The sequence below is a fragment of the Megascapheus bottae genome, unplaced genomic scaffold (genome assembly GCF_031878675.1).
Source record: "Megascapheus bottae isolate mThoBot1 unplaced genomic scaffold, mThoBot2.hap1 HAP1_SCAFFOLD_154, whole genome shotgun sequence".
NCBI lineage: Eukaryota > Metazoa > Chordata > Mammalia > Rodentia > Geomyidae > Megascapheus > Megascapheus bottae.
Window position 1 is genome coordinate 69,564 of NW_028327569.1, and position 17,035 is coordinate 86,598.

At 45.9% G+C, this 17,035-nt stretch overlaps 1 protein-coding gene and 3 pseudogenes across 1 annotated transcript in view; 2 read left to right on the forward strand and 2 right to left on the reverse strand.

The window, feature by feature from the left end:
- Window positions 1-1,208: 1,208 nt before the first annotated feature.
- On the reverse strand, window positions 1,209-4,121 carry LOC150039627 (SOSS complex subunit B2 pseudogene; annotated as a pseudogene).
- A 1,511-nt stretch (window positions 4,122-5,632) lies between these two features.
- LOC150039628 (pre-mRNA-splicing factor ATP-dependent RNA helicase DHX16 pseudogene) lies at window positions 5,633-8,806 on the reverse strand (annotated as a pseudogene).
- Window positions 8,804-10,328, forward strand: LOC150039629 (stromal interaction molecule 2 pseudogene; annotated as a pseudogene).
- Window positions 10,329-10,452: 124 nt separating this feature from the next.
- The window catches only part of LOC150039630 (long-chain-fatty-acid--CoA ligase 1-like), a 39,900-nt gene continuing 33,317 nt past the window's right edge, over window positions 10,453-17,035 (forward strand). Inside the window, exons 1-3 of the mRNA XM_090327720.1 lie at window positions 10,453-10,611; window positions 11,438-11,552; window positions 14,851-14,915. Coding sequence (XP_090183846.1) covers window positions 10,453-10,611; window positions 11,438-11,552; window positions 14,851-14,915 — 339 coding nt within the window. The remainder of the gene's footprint in view (window positions 10,612-11,437; window positions 11,553-14,850; window positions 14,916-17,035) is intronic.

The following is a 17,035-nucleotide window of genomic DNA, read 5'->3' on the forward strand; positions in this document are numbered from 1 at the left end:
GGAGGTCATAGAATAGTTTGTAAGCATGCCTTACTAATGCCTGTGCCTTCCAAAACTGGGCAGGAACTTGTCAATCATCTGTGATAATGGGTAGTTTAAAGTCCTAACTGAGTAAAGTTTGATTTGACTCCAGCCACAAATTCAGGAAAGTTTGTGGATCTGAGACTTGTGTCTCTATTAATCTGTTTAGATCTGACAACTAAAGCATTGTTTAAGGTTGCAGAGATTTAGTTTCCCAGACAATCAGGAAAATGCCTTTGCAAATGGGTGCTAAGTAAACTAAACTATTGTAGCCAAAAAAGGTTTGTGCAGTTGTTAAATGTTGAATATGATCTCTAGTTTGGAGCAAATCATTGTTCCTGATAGCTAATCCTGGCAACCCCTTGGTAAAATAGGCTAAGCTTTTTAAGGTTCCTGGTCAAGTACAGAGACAACACCCCTGAGTCAGCTTGAAGAAGTTATAGAAGATGAATCTTCTCCCATCAATCCTCTTTACATAAAGGGACCAGGGAATCATTGGGAGAATTCACTGAAGTCAGGCCTTAGGTTAAGCTGCTTTAACCAGTTTGCGCAGAAATTTGCAGGCAATCCAGCAGGAGGTGTGACATTCCATTGGAGTTCCTGAGAGATGAAGCTGCTGCCACATATTCTGTCCTGCCTGATTCCACCACCACCGCACAGCTGTTTCCTGAGCTCCTGCGGGGCGGGACGCGCCCGATAAGTTGGCATCTTCAGCAAAAAGACAGACACATCAGCTAGTGTGTCTTGCTTCTTGTTCAACGTGGCCTCCCTTCTAGGGATCAGGGCCTCTGTCTCCCCTCTCAGATTAATGCCTACCATGATATTGCCTAAATCCTCGCCCCTCACTTATTTTAAGGTTTAGGGAGGATATGTCAGAGACATTCTCCCCTTCCCTGAATTCTTAGCATAAGAATGTGCCTGCATAGTTCCTTGCCCTAAGGTCACTAAGCAACCCTTGCCTGCTTGTATTGATATGTAAACATCCTACCACCTGACCTCCTACCCTGAGCAGTACCCCAACCCCCTCTTGCCTCTCCTGAAGAGGCATATAAGCCCCTGTGTGAAAAATAAAATTCGCAGCTTGATCAGAACGCTTGTCTTGCTGCCTTCTTCGTGTCTCCTGTCCCTTTCATTCCTCCCTCTAGGTTCTTGGCCCTAGTTGACGTCCCGCCGGACGGGACAATAGGTCATCTTTTAAAGGCCCTCCGAGGATCCCTGCCATTACTCATTGTGGTCATGACTTGTGATTATTAGTTGCTCCTGATAGCTGTGGATAGGTCAGTCCCCGGCCATTGCTTCTACCAGAATATGAAATTTGGCATCCCCTTGATTCGGGGCCAGTTTGAACAGCATTTCCCACTGGTCCAAATGTACCTGTACTGGTATTACTATTTTTCAGCTCATTATTTACCCCTTGGTTCTGCTGTCCTCGATAATCTGGGTCGGGTTCACTGAAATTTGGCACTTCTGAATAAACCATACAAAATTCCCCAATTTTTTGAAGTTCACCACCTCTTCCAGTATAAAGTGTCAGACATCCTTTCCACAGAGATGCATATCCTCGGGTCAACCGTATGATATCCCCAGTCTGGATGTGACTGCCGACCTCATCCCACACGGAGATGGTGATGCTGCCCGTTTTATCGGCCACTTTGCACGACCTCACTTCATGGCCATCTTTGGTCTTGGTCACGCTCCACACGCATGGGCGCACGTCCAGTAGGGCCCGGGCCCGGGCTCCGGAGAGGGACAGGCGGTGAGAGGGAAACCTGAGCGCAGAACGCAGCCCCCGCGCACACCGCGTCCCCAAGCAGCGACTGCCCCACTTTTCACTTTTTACTGGTTAACTATGGACGTTCCTGCGTGGCCTGGCTTCAAACCACCATCCTCAGCTCTTAGTCTACTGACTAGCTAGAATTACAGGAATGAGGTGCCCAAGTACACAGCTTAGATGCAAATGTTAATATTCTGTACCTAAAACTGTAACAAAAACAGTCTTGACTATCTTGAAAACATAATTTTCCATTTTACCCAGAAATTTTAATCTTTATGATAGAAAAAGTGATGTATAAATTTCAGTGGTGACCTCTTCATCAATTTAATTTACAATTGTCAAATCAATCCTCTGGGTAAAATCGGAACAACCTTTTTTTAAAGTTTTCACTTGACTGAAACGATGGGATAGGGAAAATGGCAAAATTATTTATTAAGAATATTTTAAGCCAGTTGTTAGTGGCTCACATCTGTAACCCTAGCTCCTCTGCAGACTGAGACTTCAGGATAATGGTTTGAAGCCAACCCAGTCAGGAAAGTCCATAAGACTTCAATAAACCACCAGAAAGCCATAAGTAGTGTGGTTCAAATGGTACAGCACTAACCGTGAGCAAGAAAACCCAGACCTTTCCCCAACCCAGTTCAGGACCCACTCCCCACAAAATGAATGAACAAATTATTAGTTATAAGTAAACTATATATATAAATAAACGTTTAAATTATAAATAAAGTACATATTTTAAGGTAAAGTCAATGTACGACAATCTCCAGATGCTCCTTTAGTAGGTCTACCAAGAGCCCCTGTCCGTTGGCCTCCAACTGTGCTTTCCACAGGGATTCCAGGCAAGCAGCTCCCATGGTCCTCTGGGCAGGAGGGGCGTGTCTAAGCGCGGGTGGGTGGGGCCACAGGGCGGGGCTTGGATGGACTGCAGTCCACCTGCAGGCTGCCAGCCCAGCTGCTAGGGGCATCCTCACTGAGCTCTGAGGGAAGGTCAGTGGAGCAAGAGCCAGCCGAACTCTGCTAAACCATCTGGAAGAAGATGGGTGAAAACCAGCTGGTTGCCACGAAATAGCTCTTGCAGCTGCAGCACTGATCTCTCAAACTTGGCCAGGATTTCTGTTCTTTTTGGTTCTTTCCATCTTCTTGTTATCTGAAGATAAGAGTTTCATACCCTCTCCAAACCAAGCTCAATTTGCACTGTGATCCTCAGATCTCAGCTTTCTGGGCAGCTAGAATTACAGGTGTGAGCCACCAATGTCCTGCAAAGCCTCTCCTCTTTAGAAGTTCACTCTCAGGTATTTGTTTCAGGAATGGAAACTTGATTTCCAACATCTACCATTGCAAAAGCATGTGTTACCTAATAAAAAAATTTATCAGGCACCGAAAACCTCTCACCTATTCTGTCTAACAAATCTAACTAAAAGTAGTGATTTCCTGTCAGATATTTACATTGTCATAATTCTTGGGGATGTATGCCAGGACTGAGACTTAAACTCAGGGCCTTGCATTGTCCCTGAAGTTTTTGCTCAAGCCTAGTACACTAGTGGTTAATTGGAAATAAGAGTCTCATGGAATTTCATGCATAGACTGGCTTTGAACCTCGATCTTCAGATCTCGGTCTCCTGAGTAGCTAGGATCACAAACATGAGCCACCAGTGTCAGGCAATTTGATTTGTCTATTTCAAATAAATGAGAGTAGCTGCTTTCTTGGGGTTAATAATTTATCAGTAATATTTTACAATCTTTTTGTACAAACTAGGACTACAATTAACTCTCAATGTGAAAACACAACAGTTGTTGATTCCAGTGACTCACAACTATAATCCTTGCTACTCTGGAGGCTGAGGATAGTGGTTCAAAGCCTACCTCAGCAGAAAAGTCCATGAGACTCACATCTCCAATTAACCAGAAGAAAAGCTAGGGGTGAAAATGTAACTCAATTAGTAGTGAACTAATGTTGAGTGAAAAAAAGACAAACAAGTGCCTTAGGTCCTCAATTGGTGCCACATTAAGGAAAGAGTAGGAGGAGGGAAAGAATCAGGAGGAGAGAGAAGAAGACGGTGAGAGAGAGGGAAAGGGGGAGAGAGAGAAGGAGAAGGAGAGGGGAGAGATACAATTACTGAAATTCAAAGTCTTCTATTCAGTTTCTCTTAGTCTGCTGCCAACCTGCACTAGCCATCTGGCTGCTTTACCTGAGTCTCCCTTCGGGAAGAACTATGTGAGAAAGAGAGTAAGAGGCCTGTGAGGTAGCTGATTCATGCCCAGAGAAGCAGTCCAGCTCATTCTTGTGGACTTTGGACATGATCTTTACATTCGAATTTGACATCTTCCAACCTTAACCCAAAATATCACTCACACTATCTGCCCATATGCGTAAAGTTTCTCACTTGCCATTTACAAAATAACTGGAGCCTACCAGTAAATTTTGATCTTATCTTTATAAAGACATTACTGTAAGTTGCCAAATGTAAAAGTCTTACATCTATTTAAACCATCAAACTACAGCTGCTAAGGAAATGTACTTAACATGTAAAACACAGGAGGCCTGAGGTGTTATAAGCTGTAAGCATACTATTACACATTCTAAAGCAGCATATGAAGGCAAGGACAGTTTTATTAAAGAATTTCTATATTAGGGGAAGCATTCACTGAAATCTAGCTGTTATTTTTACAGCACATCATTAGCCAAAGATGAGTTAGTGATAACCAAGAATCATTTATGAGAAGTGTGTGTGTGTGAGTGTGTGTGTGTGTGTGTGTGTGTGTTTCTTCCTGGGAATCAAAGTCCTGGCCTTGTCCTTGTTTACCATAGGGCTTTACCTACATTTCTATTCATGAAATATTTGGGGGGAGGGGTAGCAGTGCTGGCACTTGAGCTCAAGGTCTTTTTATTCACCTAACATGTCCATTTTTCCATGATTGCCTGAGTCAAGGATTAAAGCAGTTTTAGAATTTCAGAAGTGAATTTTGTTTTTCAACTTGAAAGAGAAGCAGTAAAGGCTGGACTATGGTTTGGAAAGAACTTGATAAGTCTTCCCCAATCCAATGTAAGTTCTGTAGTTAAGCACCCCCTGAAATTTTCATTTGATTTCAAGGGAACTAATTGTACTCTGTCATGCTATCTGTGGCTGGTGGCTATTGTGTAAATTAATACAGATTGTACCACTTTCCCTATCTACCAGGGTAGCCTTCGTTCTCTCTTATGTGTTTGCAAAATGTCCTCAACAAATGAATGGATAGAAAGATGGATGATGGATGGAGAAATGGATAATGAATGATTGGCTGTATGGGAGGATGGAGAGCTGAATGGATGGATGGGTGGTTATGTGGTATGAATGGATCAATAGGTCAATAAGTGAATGAACAGCCTCAAATGTGCTTAACAAGGTTGCTAGTGCTGAAATTAGTATGCAATTTCTTTTCTTTTCTGATATTTAGTTCAATTTTTGGTAGGGCCTCTGGGTGCTAGGCAGTCTACCACACAGCTGTGCCCTCAGCCCAAAGCACTGCTTCCTGTCATCAAATTCCTTTGTATAATATCTTGTTGCATGGAGCAATTTGAGCATTCTTGGTGATTGTGGGTGCTGAACAGCAGACATTATTCTTGGCTTGGAAATACCTACCCATTTCTTTCCAAATCCTTTCAGTCCTTACTGATCCTACTTTCAAATGGAAAAGCAAAATTCACATCTATGATCCCCAAACCAACTGAATTCCTGACTGAAGGGAGCAGGAAAAAAAATGGACATATCACGTGAGGCAATATGACTTTTTTTATTAAAAAATAATTTTATTTTACAGGAATTAAACAATGTACAGAAAGAAAAGGTGCTGGTATCAAGATCTGTTTGTGTTCCTTCCCATCTGTCCTTTTCTCTAGCCCAGTTCTTCAGGTGTCTTGCCTATTTTGGGGGGCATTTTCTTTGTGTGGGAATCTTCGACCTCCTTGGCCTTGTAGAAGTGGGGAGCTACTTCCAAAAGCCAACTGCTCTCAATCTCCAACACCTGTCTCATGAAGCCTTGCTGGTCAAGACAACTTCATGGTAAAGCAACCAGCAGGGCGGCTGCTCTTTAAAGAGGGAGGAGTTGGGAGGAATGACCACTTTGTGCCTTTTCTTCACTGTTCGGTAGCCAGTAGGTGTCAGCCATGCTATGTGGTAAAAGTAACCAGAAGTGATGGCCTTGCGGACCCGGATGTAGTCCCCCTGGCAGGAGCTCAGCCCAACGTCCACTCCACATGCTCCAAGAGCCCTTCCAGCTGTTCCCACACATCCCGGGCTCGGCGCATGGATCTGACCTGTACAAAGTTCTCATAGCACCACTGGGAGGAGTAGCCACTCTCAGCCCACTGTGTATACATGTTTAACAGAACCAGGTGGTCTCCACCAGGGAGGAAGAAGTTGACACGGGCGTTGTCAGCATGGACAGCCTTGTCCTTAGGGTGGTAGAAGATGGAGTTGTTGACAGAAAGCATGGCAGCCACTGTCAGGATCTCCTCTGAACAGCTGTACTTCTCAGAGGCCAAGATCATTTTAGATAGCATGGGGTCCACAGGCAGCTCTGCCATCTTTCGACCAGTCGTGGTGAGCTCTCCAAGGTGATTGAGGGCTCCTAGAGCGTACAGTTGTTCCAAAGCCAGCAACAGGGTCTCATATGGTGGAGGGTCCAGGAAGTCACAGTGCACCAAGTCATGGATCCCTAAGCTCTTAAGCAGCAGCACAACATTGCCCAGGTTGGTCCTCTGGATCTCAGGCACTGTGGTCTCTTCCAGCTCATGGTGATAGGCCCAGGCTGTGTACAGGCGGAAGCACTTCCCTGCAGCCACTCGACCTGCTCGCCCAGCACGCTGATTGGCTGAGGCCTTGCTGCAGGGGGTGACAGTGAGCGACTCCATGCCTGTGCGGGCACTGTAGCTCTTCTGCTTACAGAACCTGGGATCCACGACATAAATGATGCCCTCGATGGTGAGTGAAGTCTCTGCAATGTTGGTCGCCACAACCACCTTTCGGGCCCCAGGAGGTGTGGGCTGGAAGATTCGGGCCTGCATGTTAGAGGGCAGGTTGGCATACATGGGCAGCACCAGGAGCTCCGGGATTTTGGAGCCCAGTCGGCGGCAGCGAACCTGGAGCATCTCGCAAGCAGCCTCAATTTCCTCCTGTCCAGTCAGGAACACCAGGATGTCCCCAGGGGACTGTGTCACATGGATCTGCAGCACAGACGAAACACAGGCTTCCAGGTAGTCAGCCACTGGAGCCTTGGTATAGAAGAGTTCAACTGGAAACCTGCGGCCAGGGATTCTAAAGACAGGGGCATCATCAAAGAAGGCAGAAAACCGAGCAGTGTCCAGTGTGGCAGAAGCTACCAGGACCTTGAGCTCAGGCCGGAAGCGAGCCACATCCTTGATCAGCCCAAAGAGAATGTCTGTGTGCAGGGACCGTTCATGAGCCTCATCCACCATCACCACGCTGTAGCTGGCCAGGTCGGGTTCAGAGAGGAATTCTTGGAGAAGCATCCCGTCTGTCATGTAGTGGAGGACTGTTCGCCTCGACGTGCAGTCCTCAAAGCGGTTGCTGTAACCAACCTCATTCCAGAGTTTTACACCCATCTCCCGGGACACTCTGGTGGCCACGCTCATGGCTGCCACTCTCCGGGGCTGGGTGCAGGCGATTTTCATACCATTCTTTGTGTAGCCCTCCTCAAACAGGTACTGTGGGATCTGGGTGGTCTTCCCTGAGCCGGTCTCCCCTTCAATGATGAGGACTTGGTGATTAGCGATGGCAGCCAAGAGCTCCTCTCGGAATGGGAACACAGGGAGGCTGCGACGGACAGCCTGGATGGCCTCCTTCTGCTGGGCCTTTCCTGATGGAGGGCGAGCTGAAGGCTCCTCATCACCCTGAAGCTGATTGGCACAGGCAAACTCGATGGTCTCCTCCTCCTCCTCCAGCACTAGCTGATACTTCTGCTCCTGGGAGGCAGCATCTCGAGCCCCAAAGGTCAGTGATGCTGCCCCAAGCCGGGCCTCCTCCCATCGCCGCTGCGCTTCCCCAGGAGCGCTCCATTCCTCTTCCACTAGGTCCATAGCTCGAGCCGGCTGTCCCCTGGTCTCCTTGGGCATGTGGTAGCGGTCGGTGGCCTCCAGCTTCTCTTGCTCATCGGCTGCCCGGTATTCACCGGCCAGATCCCGCACTCGCCGCTTGTATTTGAGCTGCCGCTGTTCATGGCTGCTGAGCTCCCCATCTCCAAAGAGGAACTCCTCATCAGCCAGCTCTGCGTCCAAGTCCTCCAGCTTCTCTTGCTCCCGCTTGGCCAGGTACTCTCGGCGGGATTTCTAGAGCAGCTCAGGGACCACGGCTTTCAGGTCTTCTTCAGCCATCGTGAGGCGCTTCTGAGCCCCTTCATCAGCCTCCTTGTCTGAGCGCTCCAGGACTTGGCGAGTCCCAGCCTTGTCCACTGACGCACTCGCTCCACAAAGGTATTGCGTTCTTCCAGGTCCCGAAGGCGCTCTCGTTCTCTCCACCCGTCCTCTGATTCTGCCTTCTGTGTCTGTTCTTCATGCTCCCCTGTCTTCCTTTTCCTTTCTTTAGAAATGTCTTCCTCTTCTTCCTCCTCCTCATCACAGTGCTTCTTCCTGGGATGTTTCCGTTTTTTACGCTTTTTCTCGAGGCTGCTCTTACTCAGAATCCCAGTTTCCTCACTGCTCTCTTCACTCTCTTCCAACAACTTGTAAGATCTGTTCTTCTCTAGCAGGGCTCGAGCCTCTCGCTCTGCGACCCCAGCTGGCTTTTCTACCACCGGCTTCCCTGGTACCTTGTGCCACAGCTGGATGGCGGAGTCCCTCGTGGGCGCGCTCAGGTCCAGCGCGCCTTCCAGGCACTGCAGGAACTCCTTGGCCGAGGCTGCAGCTGAGCCCCGCCAGAGCAGCTGATCCCGGCGTAGCCGCGGCAGCAGCGCGGGTTCGCGCACGGCCCAGAAACGCGGTGCCTTTCTGCCTCCCACCCACTTTTTTTGTTTTGTTTTGTTTCTTGTTTTAAATAACCGGAGCCAATGAACGCCGCCGCGACCCGAGCTCCGGAGGCCGCCGGCGTCCCGAGGACCAGACTGGCGTCCGGCGGGAGGCAGCATCTGGGGTGGCGGGGGCGGCCCGCGGAGTCGCCGGCCACGGTGGCGCCTTGCAGGGCCAGCGAGTGGCCAGCGGCAGGGGCGCCGTCGCCGCGCGGTCCCCTCGCCCCGCATCCCTCCGGGACGGCGGCCCCGGCCTCGGGCTGCCGGGGCGGCGCTGGGCTGCGCTGCTGGTGTTCGGGCTCCTGGTGGCCGGAGCCGGAGCCCTGGATGGTTGCGACCTGGTGCCCAGACACCTCCGCGGGCGAAGGTCGACTGGCTTGGCGGGGCGGCCGCTTCTCCAGCGCCAGTGGAGGGCAATCGCTGGGCGCAGCTGACAGATCCCTGCATGTCACTGAGTCCACCATGCTTCACAGAAGAAGATAGATTTAGTCTGGAAGCTCTTCAGGTGATCCATAAACAAATGGATGATGACAAAGATGGGGGGATTGAAGTAGAGGAAAGCGATGAATTTATCAGAGAAGATAGGAAGTATAAAGAGGCGACTAATACGCATAGCCATCTGCACAGAGAAGACAAGCCTATTACTGTTGAGGATTTGTGGAAGCGATGGAAAGCATCAGAAGTTCATCACTGGACCCTTGAAGATCCCCTTCAGTGGTTGATAGAATTTGTGGAACTCCCACAATATGAGAAGAATTTTAGAGACAATAATGTCTAAGGAACAACACTTCCCAGGATCGCAGTACATGAGCTTTCATTTATGATTTCTCAGTTGAAAATCAACGACCGGAGTCACAGACAGAAACTACAGCTCAAGGCCCTGGATGTGGTTTTATTTGGACCTCTGACACGTCACCTCATAACTAGATGAAGGATTTTATTCTCACAGTTTCTATTCTAATTGGTGTTGGAGGATGCTGGTTTGCTTATACACAGAATAAGACATCAAAAGAACATGTTGCAAAAGTGATGAAAGACTTAGAGAGTCTACAAACTGCAGAACAAAGTCTTACAGACTTACAAGAGAGGCTTGAAAAGGCACAGGAAGAAAACAGAAATGTTGCTGTCGAGAAGCAAAATCTAGAGCGCAAAATGATGGATGAAATCAATTATGCCAAGGAGGAGGCCTGTCGGCTGAGAGAGCTCAGGGAAGGAGCTGAGTGTGAACTCACACACTGGGTTTGTTTAATCAGTACCACGTATACAGAAAAAGCTGGACGACACACAGGCAGTGTGTGTGTGTGTGTGTGTGTGTGTGTGTGTGTGTGTAACATGTACACATACATACATACATGTGTATGCACATGCACCTGTGGCGCGTATGAATAGTCTTTAGTGCATTCTCTGGAATGTGGCCCATTAGCTCTGGCTGCCACACTATCGTTACTTTGCCACCCTGCTCTGTTTCATGAGGTTGCGCCTCTTTTCTTTGATCAAACCTCAAACTGGAAGTGATCTCTTCTGCTTTTAAGGAGTCCTTTCTTGTGAAACCAGAAGTTCTATCACAGGGAAACCCCAAGAGACTCCTGACCATTGCAAATGTGAAGTAGTAGCTAGGCTTTTGTCTGTCTATAATGATTGCTTCTGTCGTTCCTATGGATCTCTGGACCCCTGGAAGTATTTTTTTGGCCCCAGAGGGCTCAGCTCCTACTCCTGCTGCTATTTCACAAGAACTGTCATATTATCCCCAGTGTGGAGTCGTTTGTAGCAAGGGTCCCTATGAGCCAGTAGATGGAGACAGCTTAGAAGAAGGTGTCAGTGACATTGGGTCTGGTCTGAACCTACAGTGAAGCTGTAGCTGCTGGCCTTGACTATTAAATGCCACACAAGAAACTGAAGTATCTTATGGATTTCACTGCAGTTGGCAAGGAGTTAGAACTGTCAAAATAATCTTTCAGAAAATGCAGGTGCTGTCATAGGAATAAAACAGAGTGGTGTATCGTGTCCGCCAGAGCTAAACAGTTTATGCTCTATGCTATTAATGGCAGCAGCTTGAGAATTGTAAGTGTGTGCGGTGGTGGCGGCATTTTCCTATCAACCCCTCCTTTCCTTTGGCTTTGTCTGGCTGGATAGCTGCTGATTAGTCTATGAGCCTCTTTCCTCTTCCCTTCAGTTTTCTTTAGGAAAAGGAAGCTCTACAGCCATGTTGTCCTAATCTTGCTTCTCCAAAGCCTGAGCTTCCTCACCCTATGTAAACAGGTGACTCCCATTAGTTACACCTCAGCACATGATTCAAGCAGTACTCACTGAGCAGTCCCCAGAGAGGATAGCGTGGAGTGCATTTGGCATTTACTTTGTTTGTGATTCATTAGCAAGAAAAAAAATGTATTTATGTTGAAGCAGGTTCAGGGGTTTCATTTGGCATGACAGTGACCACAATACAGAGTTCATTACAATATACTCTATCCTGGACACCTGCTGAGATGAACTGACTCACACCACAAATGAATAAGCACAGAAGAGAATGTGCATGCTAACTAACTTCATTTAGCCATTCCACCCTGGGTACACACGCTGAGACAGGACGTGGTAGTCTTCTCATTTCTAACATGCTATTCTTCCTGTTGGTCTTTTCAATAGGGCAGTGATGGTGCTCGCAGGTCTGCGCTCCTGGACAGTGATGAGCTCATTGTGTACTTTTACGACGATGTCAGAACTCTGTACGAAGGTTTCCAGAGGGGCCTGCATGTGTCAAGTAAGCCTGTTTCTGCTGCCTTTGTGTGGCTGATACTTACTGCTTGTTTCTCATAAGGCAAGAGCAGCCTTTCTTTCTGAAATCCACATTTCTGTGAATCTTTGTGCCTTCTTGGCATGGCTCAAGCCCTCCATCTCCTCCTCTAACTTATTCAGAGCCAGTGTCAGACCACATTGAATCCTCTGGATATTTCTCATGTCCCAGGGGGTTTCCTCACCAAATAATGTATTACATTTTATAGAAAGCCAAGTGTATAGTAGCTCCTGATGGATGCTAATGTTTCTGCAGTCAAGGAAAACCTGTTTAACTGGGCCCGGGTAATCTGGAGTTTTCAAGTTTATTCGACCACAGTTGACCATCATTTGACCTTCCTAGGAAGCAATGATCCATAAGAGGCACTTTTGGCTGGGTGCAGGGGTTCATGCCTGTAATCCTAGCTACTCAGGAGGCTAAGGTGTATGAATCAAGGTTCAAAGCCATCCTGGGCACTGAAAAGTTTGAGAGACTCTTATTTCCATTAACCTCTAGAAAATCGGAAGAGGCACTGTGGGTCAAGTGGTAGGGCAGTAGCCTTGAGCTGAAGAGCTTAGGGACAATGCCCAGGCCCTGGGGTAGGGTGGTAGCCTTGAGCTGAAGAGCTCAGGGACAGTGCCCAGGCCCAGAGTTCAAGCCCAATGACCCCCCCTCCCAAAAAGGCACTTTGGAAATGTTGGCTGATGAACTGACCCTGTGTTTCTAACTGTAGCATAGGGATCTATGAAGTCTGGTACCTTCCTCCTTTCTAGCATCACTCCCCCTGGAATACAATCTTCAAACAAGGCCACCTCTGCTCTCCTACCCAGCCTTTGAGTGCTTTTATTCTTTCTCTTGATCATACAGTCCTTTTCTTTCCACCCCTAATCAGCATTTGTGCTAAATTCTTACTAATCTTATAAAACTCTTCTCTCAGGGCCAGGAGTTTGGCCTCCTGGTAAAGTGCTTGCCTGGCATGCACGAAGACTCAGGTTCAATTCCTCAGTACCACATACATAGAAAAAGCTGGAAGTGATGCTGTGGTTCAAGTGGTAGAGCTCTAGCTTTGAGAAAGTCCAAGGATAGTGCTCAGGCCCTGAGTTTAAGCCCCAGGACTGGCAAAAATAAATAAATAAATAAATAAAAGGTATTAATAGCAGGGCCTGGGTATATGCTTTAAGTTACAGGGTGAGCCTGGGGCTTTATCACCACAGACAAAAACTGGAGTTGGTATGCTTACGTGTGGATGGCCAGATAGTAAATACTTTAGTCTTCTTGAGCCATATGGTAAGTGACAGAGTTTCAATAATTCATGAATGAATGACTTTCATCTGTGTTCCAATAACATTGTTTACAAAAACAAGCAATGGGACTCTGGGCCATTGGCTGTAATTTTCTAGCCTCTATTCTTGAGGAATAAAATGACAGGGTTTCCTACAGCTGATGCATTTTTTTCTCCATCAGCAGTCATCTACTGCTCTGCCTTTGCTGTAATTTATGCAAACTAAAGAGGGTCCAAAATGTTTTCTTTCTGTTGAAAAGTCATTGTGTCCCATCTTCATGACTGGTGCTTGAATGTGCATGTACATCACACCTCTCTAGAGCATAAAATCTGGATAACTGGGCCAGGCTTGTCATGACACCAGGGAGGTCCATTCTCCTGCTTTTCCTCTCATTTATCCCATATGTATAGCCCAATCTGAGCACCTGTTTGAGGGCTGGAGATCTCGCTCAAATGGAGAGCACTCACCTAACATGTGTAAGGCCCTGGGTTCTAGCTCTTCGCCCACCATTGCAAAAATGTAGAATGCCTTGAATGCCTTTCTGAATTCAAACCTACAGTGGGTGATGACAGGTGTATTGGGATCTCTTTCTTTATTTTTTGCTATCTAGGTTGGAATCAGAATGTATCTGAAAGCATTCTTAACTTTGGCTCTCACAGATAATCCCTATTCTTCCTCCTTTTTCATCTTTCCTTCAGTTTGTTTCTGGGCCATTAGGATTTTACCCATGTAATAAGAATTCATGGGATTTTAGCTGATTGTTTGGGCTATCAGAATTTGGTCAGATAAATAACTTCATTTATCTTTCCATATTCTGAGGGACAATACTTTAAACTTCTGCAGTTTTGAGAGATTCCTCATCAGAAAACTTGTGGCAACAGGATCTCTGCTTCTTACTACTGGCTCCTGGCCTAAACCAATAGGATATTAAAGAGAATTCAAAACTTGAGTGTCCAGAAAGATTGTAATTTCCTATTTTTCCTCTTCTGTTTCTCCCCATCTCCCCTGCTCCTTTTAGAAATAAAACAGAACACTAACAATTAAAAAAAAAATCAGACCAAAGTCCAGGGAGAAAACATTTCTGACTTGAACTCCTTTCTAATTAAATAATTAACATAGAATAATGTAGTATCCAAAAGATTAAACATAGAGCTCCCCTATGACCCAGCAATTCCACTACTTGGCATTTACCCAGTCGTCCAGAAACAAGGACATACTAAATCCACTAGCACAACGATGTTTATTGCAGCACTATTTGCCATAGCAAAGATATGGAAACAACTCAGATGTCCCTCACTAGGTGATTGGAACAAGAAGATGTGGTATTTATACACAATGGAATTCTATGCTGCCATCAGAAAGAATGACATCGCCCCATTTGTAAGGAAATGTAAAGACCTAGAAAAAAATCATATTAAATGAAGTAAGCCAGACTCAAAGGAACATAGGCTCAGTGGTTTCCCTCATTTGTCATAATAGTAGAAACCTTGGACTCTCTTAGCAGAGATTTACAATAGAGTAAAACCTAGATACATAAAGCCATATAGTATGATGCTAAATGAAAGGACCTCCAGGATATAGAAACAAAAGCCATATAACTACTGATTGTTGTCCTTAATGTACTATGTTATCTCTCATCTCTCTTGCTGTTGCTTGGTTATTTCATATTGTTACAGTATTTTACCTTATTATCTGATATATTGTATATATGCTTATTTGGTCATTTGAATTTGGATAGGGAAGGGGGGAAAACAAGATGATGGGTGGGGGTAGGGGGAGGGAAATGGGGACCATGTCATGAGAAAGGGTATCAATTTGTGAAGTAATGCACCTTCTATCTGGTGAATATAATGTAACCCTTCTATTAATTACAATAGAAAATATATGGAAAAAAGAATAATGGATCATGTAGAATATGGTGGGATAGAATCAAAATACAGGCATATTTGTACATGTTAGGACCATCCTTTATTTTGTGATTCCCCTCCCCCCCTTTTTTTTAGACAATGGCCCTTGTTTAGGCTCTCGGAAACCAGACCAACCCTATGAATGGCTTTCCTACAAGCAGGTGAGTTTCCTGGCTCTGACTGATCACCATACTACAGAATTAACCATAATTAGGGCCAAAACACTTGGAAGCATATGACTCCTTTGAGACCCTAATGGGACTACTCTCCTCTACCTGAGGGGTACTAGGAATTTGGAAGCTTCAACCTGCAGTAAGAATCACTGTCTCATGGGGCTAGGAGTTTGGCTTAGTGGTAGAGTGCTTATCTAGCATGTACAAAGTCCAGGTTCGATTCCTCAGTACCACATACATAGAAAAAAAAGCGGTGCTATGGCTGAAATAGTAGAGCACTGTCCTTGAGGGAAAAGCCCAAGGACTGAGTTCAGTACCCAGGTCTGGGAAAAAATAATAATAATAATAAATAAATCACTGTCACATTTTTTAAATGAGGAAAACATGCCAGAGGAAGAAGTATAACTTGCCCCAAATCACAGCTGCACATTGGCAGCTGGACAGGAAGTAACCTAGGCCTGACAGCTTCTGCTTCAATCTGATTCAGCATAGATCCTCAAAGGCTGCCTTAGGCCAGCTCTTCCTGGATGCGACCTTGAGTTATAGGCCAGCCTAAAGCTACTAACTGACCTGGGTTGCTCTTTGGACACAATAGAAGATGGAACTGAAGTATTTTCACTGTTTTCACTCTCTGGTTCCACTGATTGGTGGCTCTAATTATTTACATAGTTTATGAATGTCAGGTTATAGAATAGGAAGGCATTGCTTTTTATGTTTATTTTACTATAATTACGCCAAATCTAGACATCACTGCATTTTCCCCAGTGCAATCCCAGGACAAGCAGGCACAGCTGGAAGCCAGCTTCCCTGCCTTGTTTCCCACACAGCACAGCTGTCCAGGAAATTACTCTCTGTCTCTCTCTCTAGCTTCCAGCCAGGTAATCCTGTGGCATTCATGACTACAAATTGATTTCGGTGAAAGTTGCTTCTTTATTTGAAGGTGTGTGTGTGTGTGTGTGTAGTTGTCATTTTTGCCACAAAGCACATCTGGGGACTAGTACTGACAGGGACTCCTTGGGCTGAGACCATAATTTCTTTCCATTCCTCAAGGATGGGTGATGAGAATGCAATAGGCTCCATCTCAAGAGAAAAAGTGTGAACTATATCATGCCTTGCCTAGCCAAAGAAGGAACATCACTGTGTAACTCAGGTGACCGGGGATATCCTTACCTCTGTTGTGCCTTTAGTCCCTGCCTCACTTCCACAAGTCCTGTAAAAAGTTCATATGTGTTAGCCACATATGTATGATGGCTTTCAGGCCTCAAAGAATTCTCCAGTGCTTTCAGGATTAATGTTACTCTATTTATTGGCTGGAAGGGGAAAGACCAAGGTTGCAGATTCAATTTTTCAAGGCAGATGCCCAATCTTTGAAGTTTCCAAAGGTATTTATCTATGTTTTACACATTTCAGTTGAAGTCTGGGGAAGATGTAAAGTGGACTCTGGTGAAATCAACTTTGATTTGTATTATTTACTTATTTATTTTTGTGTTAGTGCTGGGGCTTGAACTCAGGGCCTACATGCTGTTCCTGAGTTTTTCTGTTAAAGGCTAGCACTCTGCTACTTGAGCCACATCTCCATTTCTGGCTTTTGGTGGCTAATTGGGAGGTAAGAATCTTAGGGACTTTCTTGCCTAGTCTGGCTTCAAAACATAGTGCTCAGTTCTCACTCTCCTGAATAGCTAGCATTATAGGCATAAGCCTCCAGTGCCCAACTTTTATTTTATTTTTTATATTTGCCCAATTAATCTGACCTTTTGAAGGCTAGCAATTTCTTTGAGTTTTTTTTAAATAAAGATAGGATATGCACCATCTTTCTAGAAATACATATATATGTCTGTTCTCCCCATGAGGTCTGCAAACAATTGCAGATATTCCTCAGATTCCAGTCCTTCAAGTGCCACCTGTAGCTGTGAGCTGTTCTGTGGAATAGAAGACACCCAGCCTTCTCAGTCACTCCACTGTCACCCTGCCAATGTCAATGTGATTCCCACAGGCAAAGCTGGATGGCTCCACATCCCAGAACCAATTGGATTCCTGGTGGGGATGGGTGGGGCCACATTTCCCACAGGCCTCTGTGTGTGTGTGTGTGTGTGTGTGTGTGTGTGTGT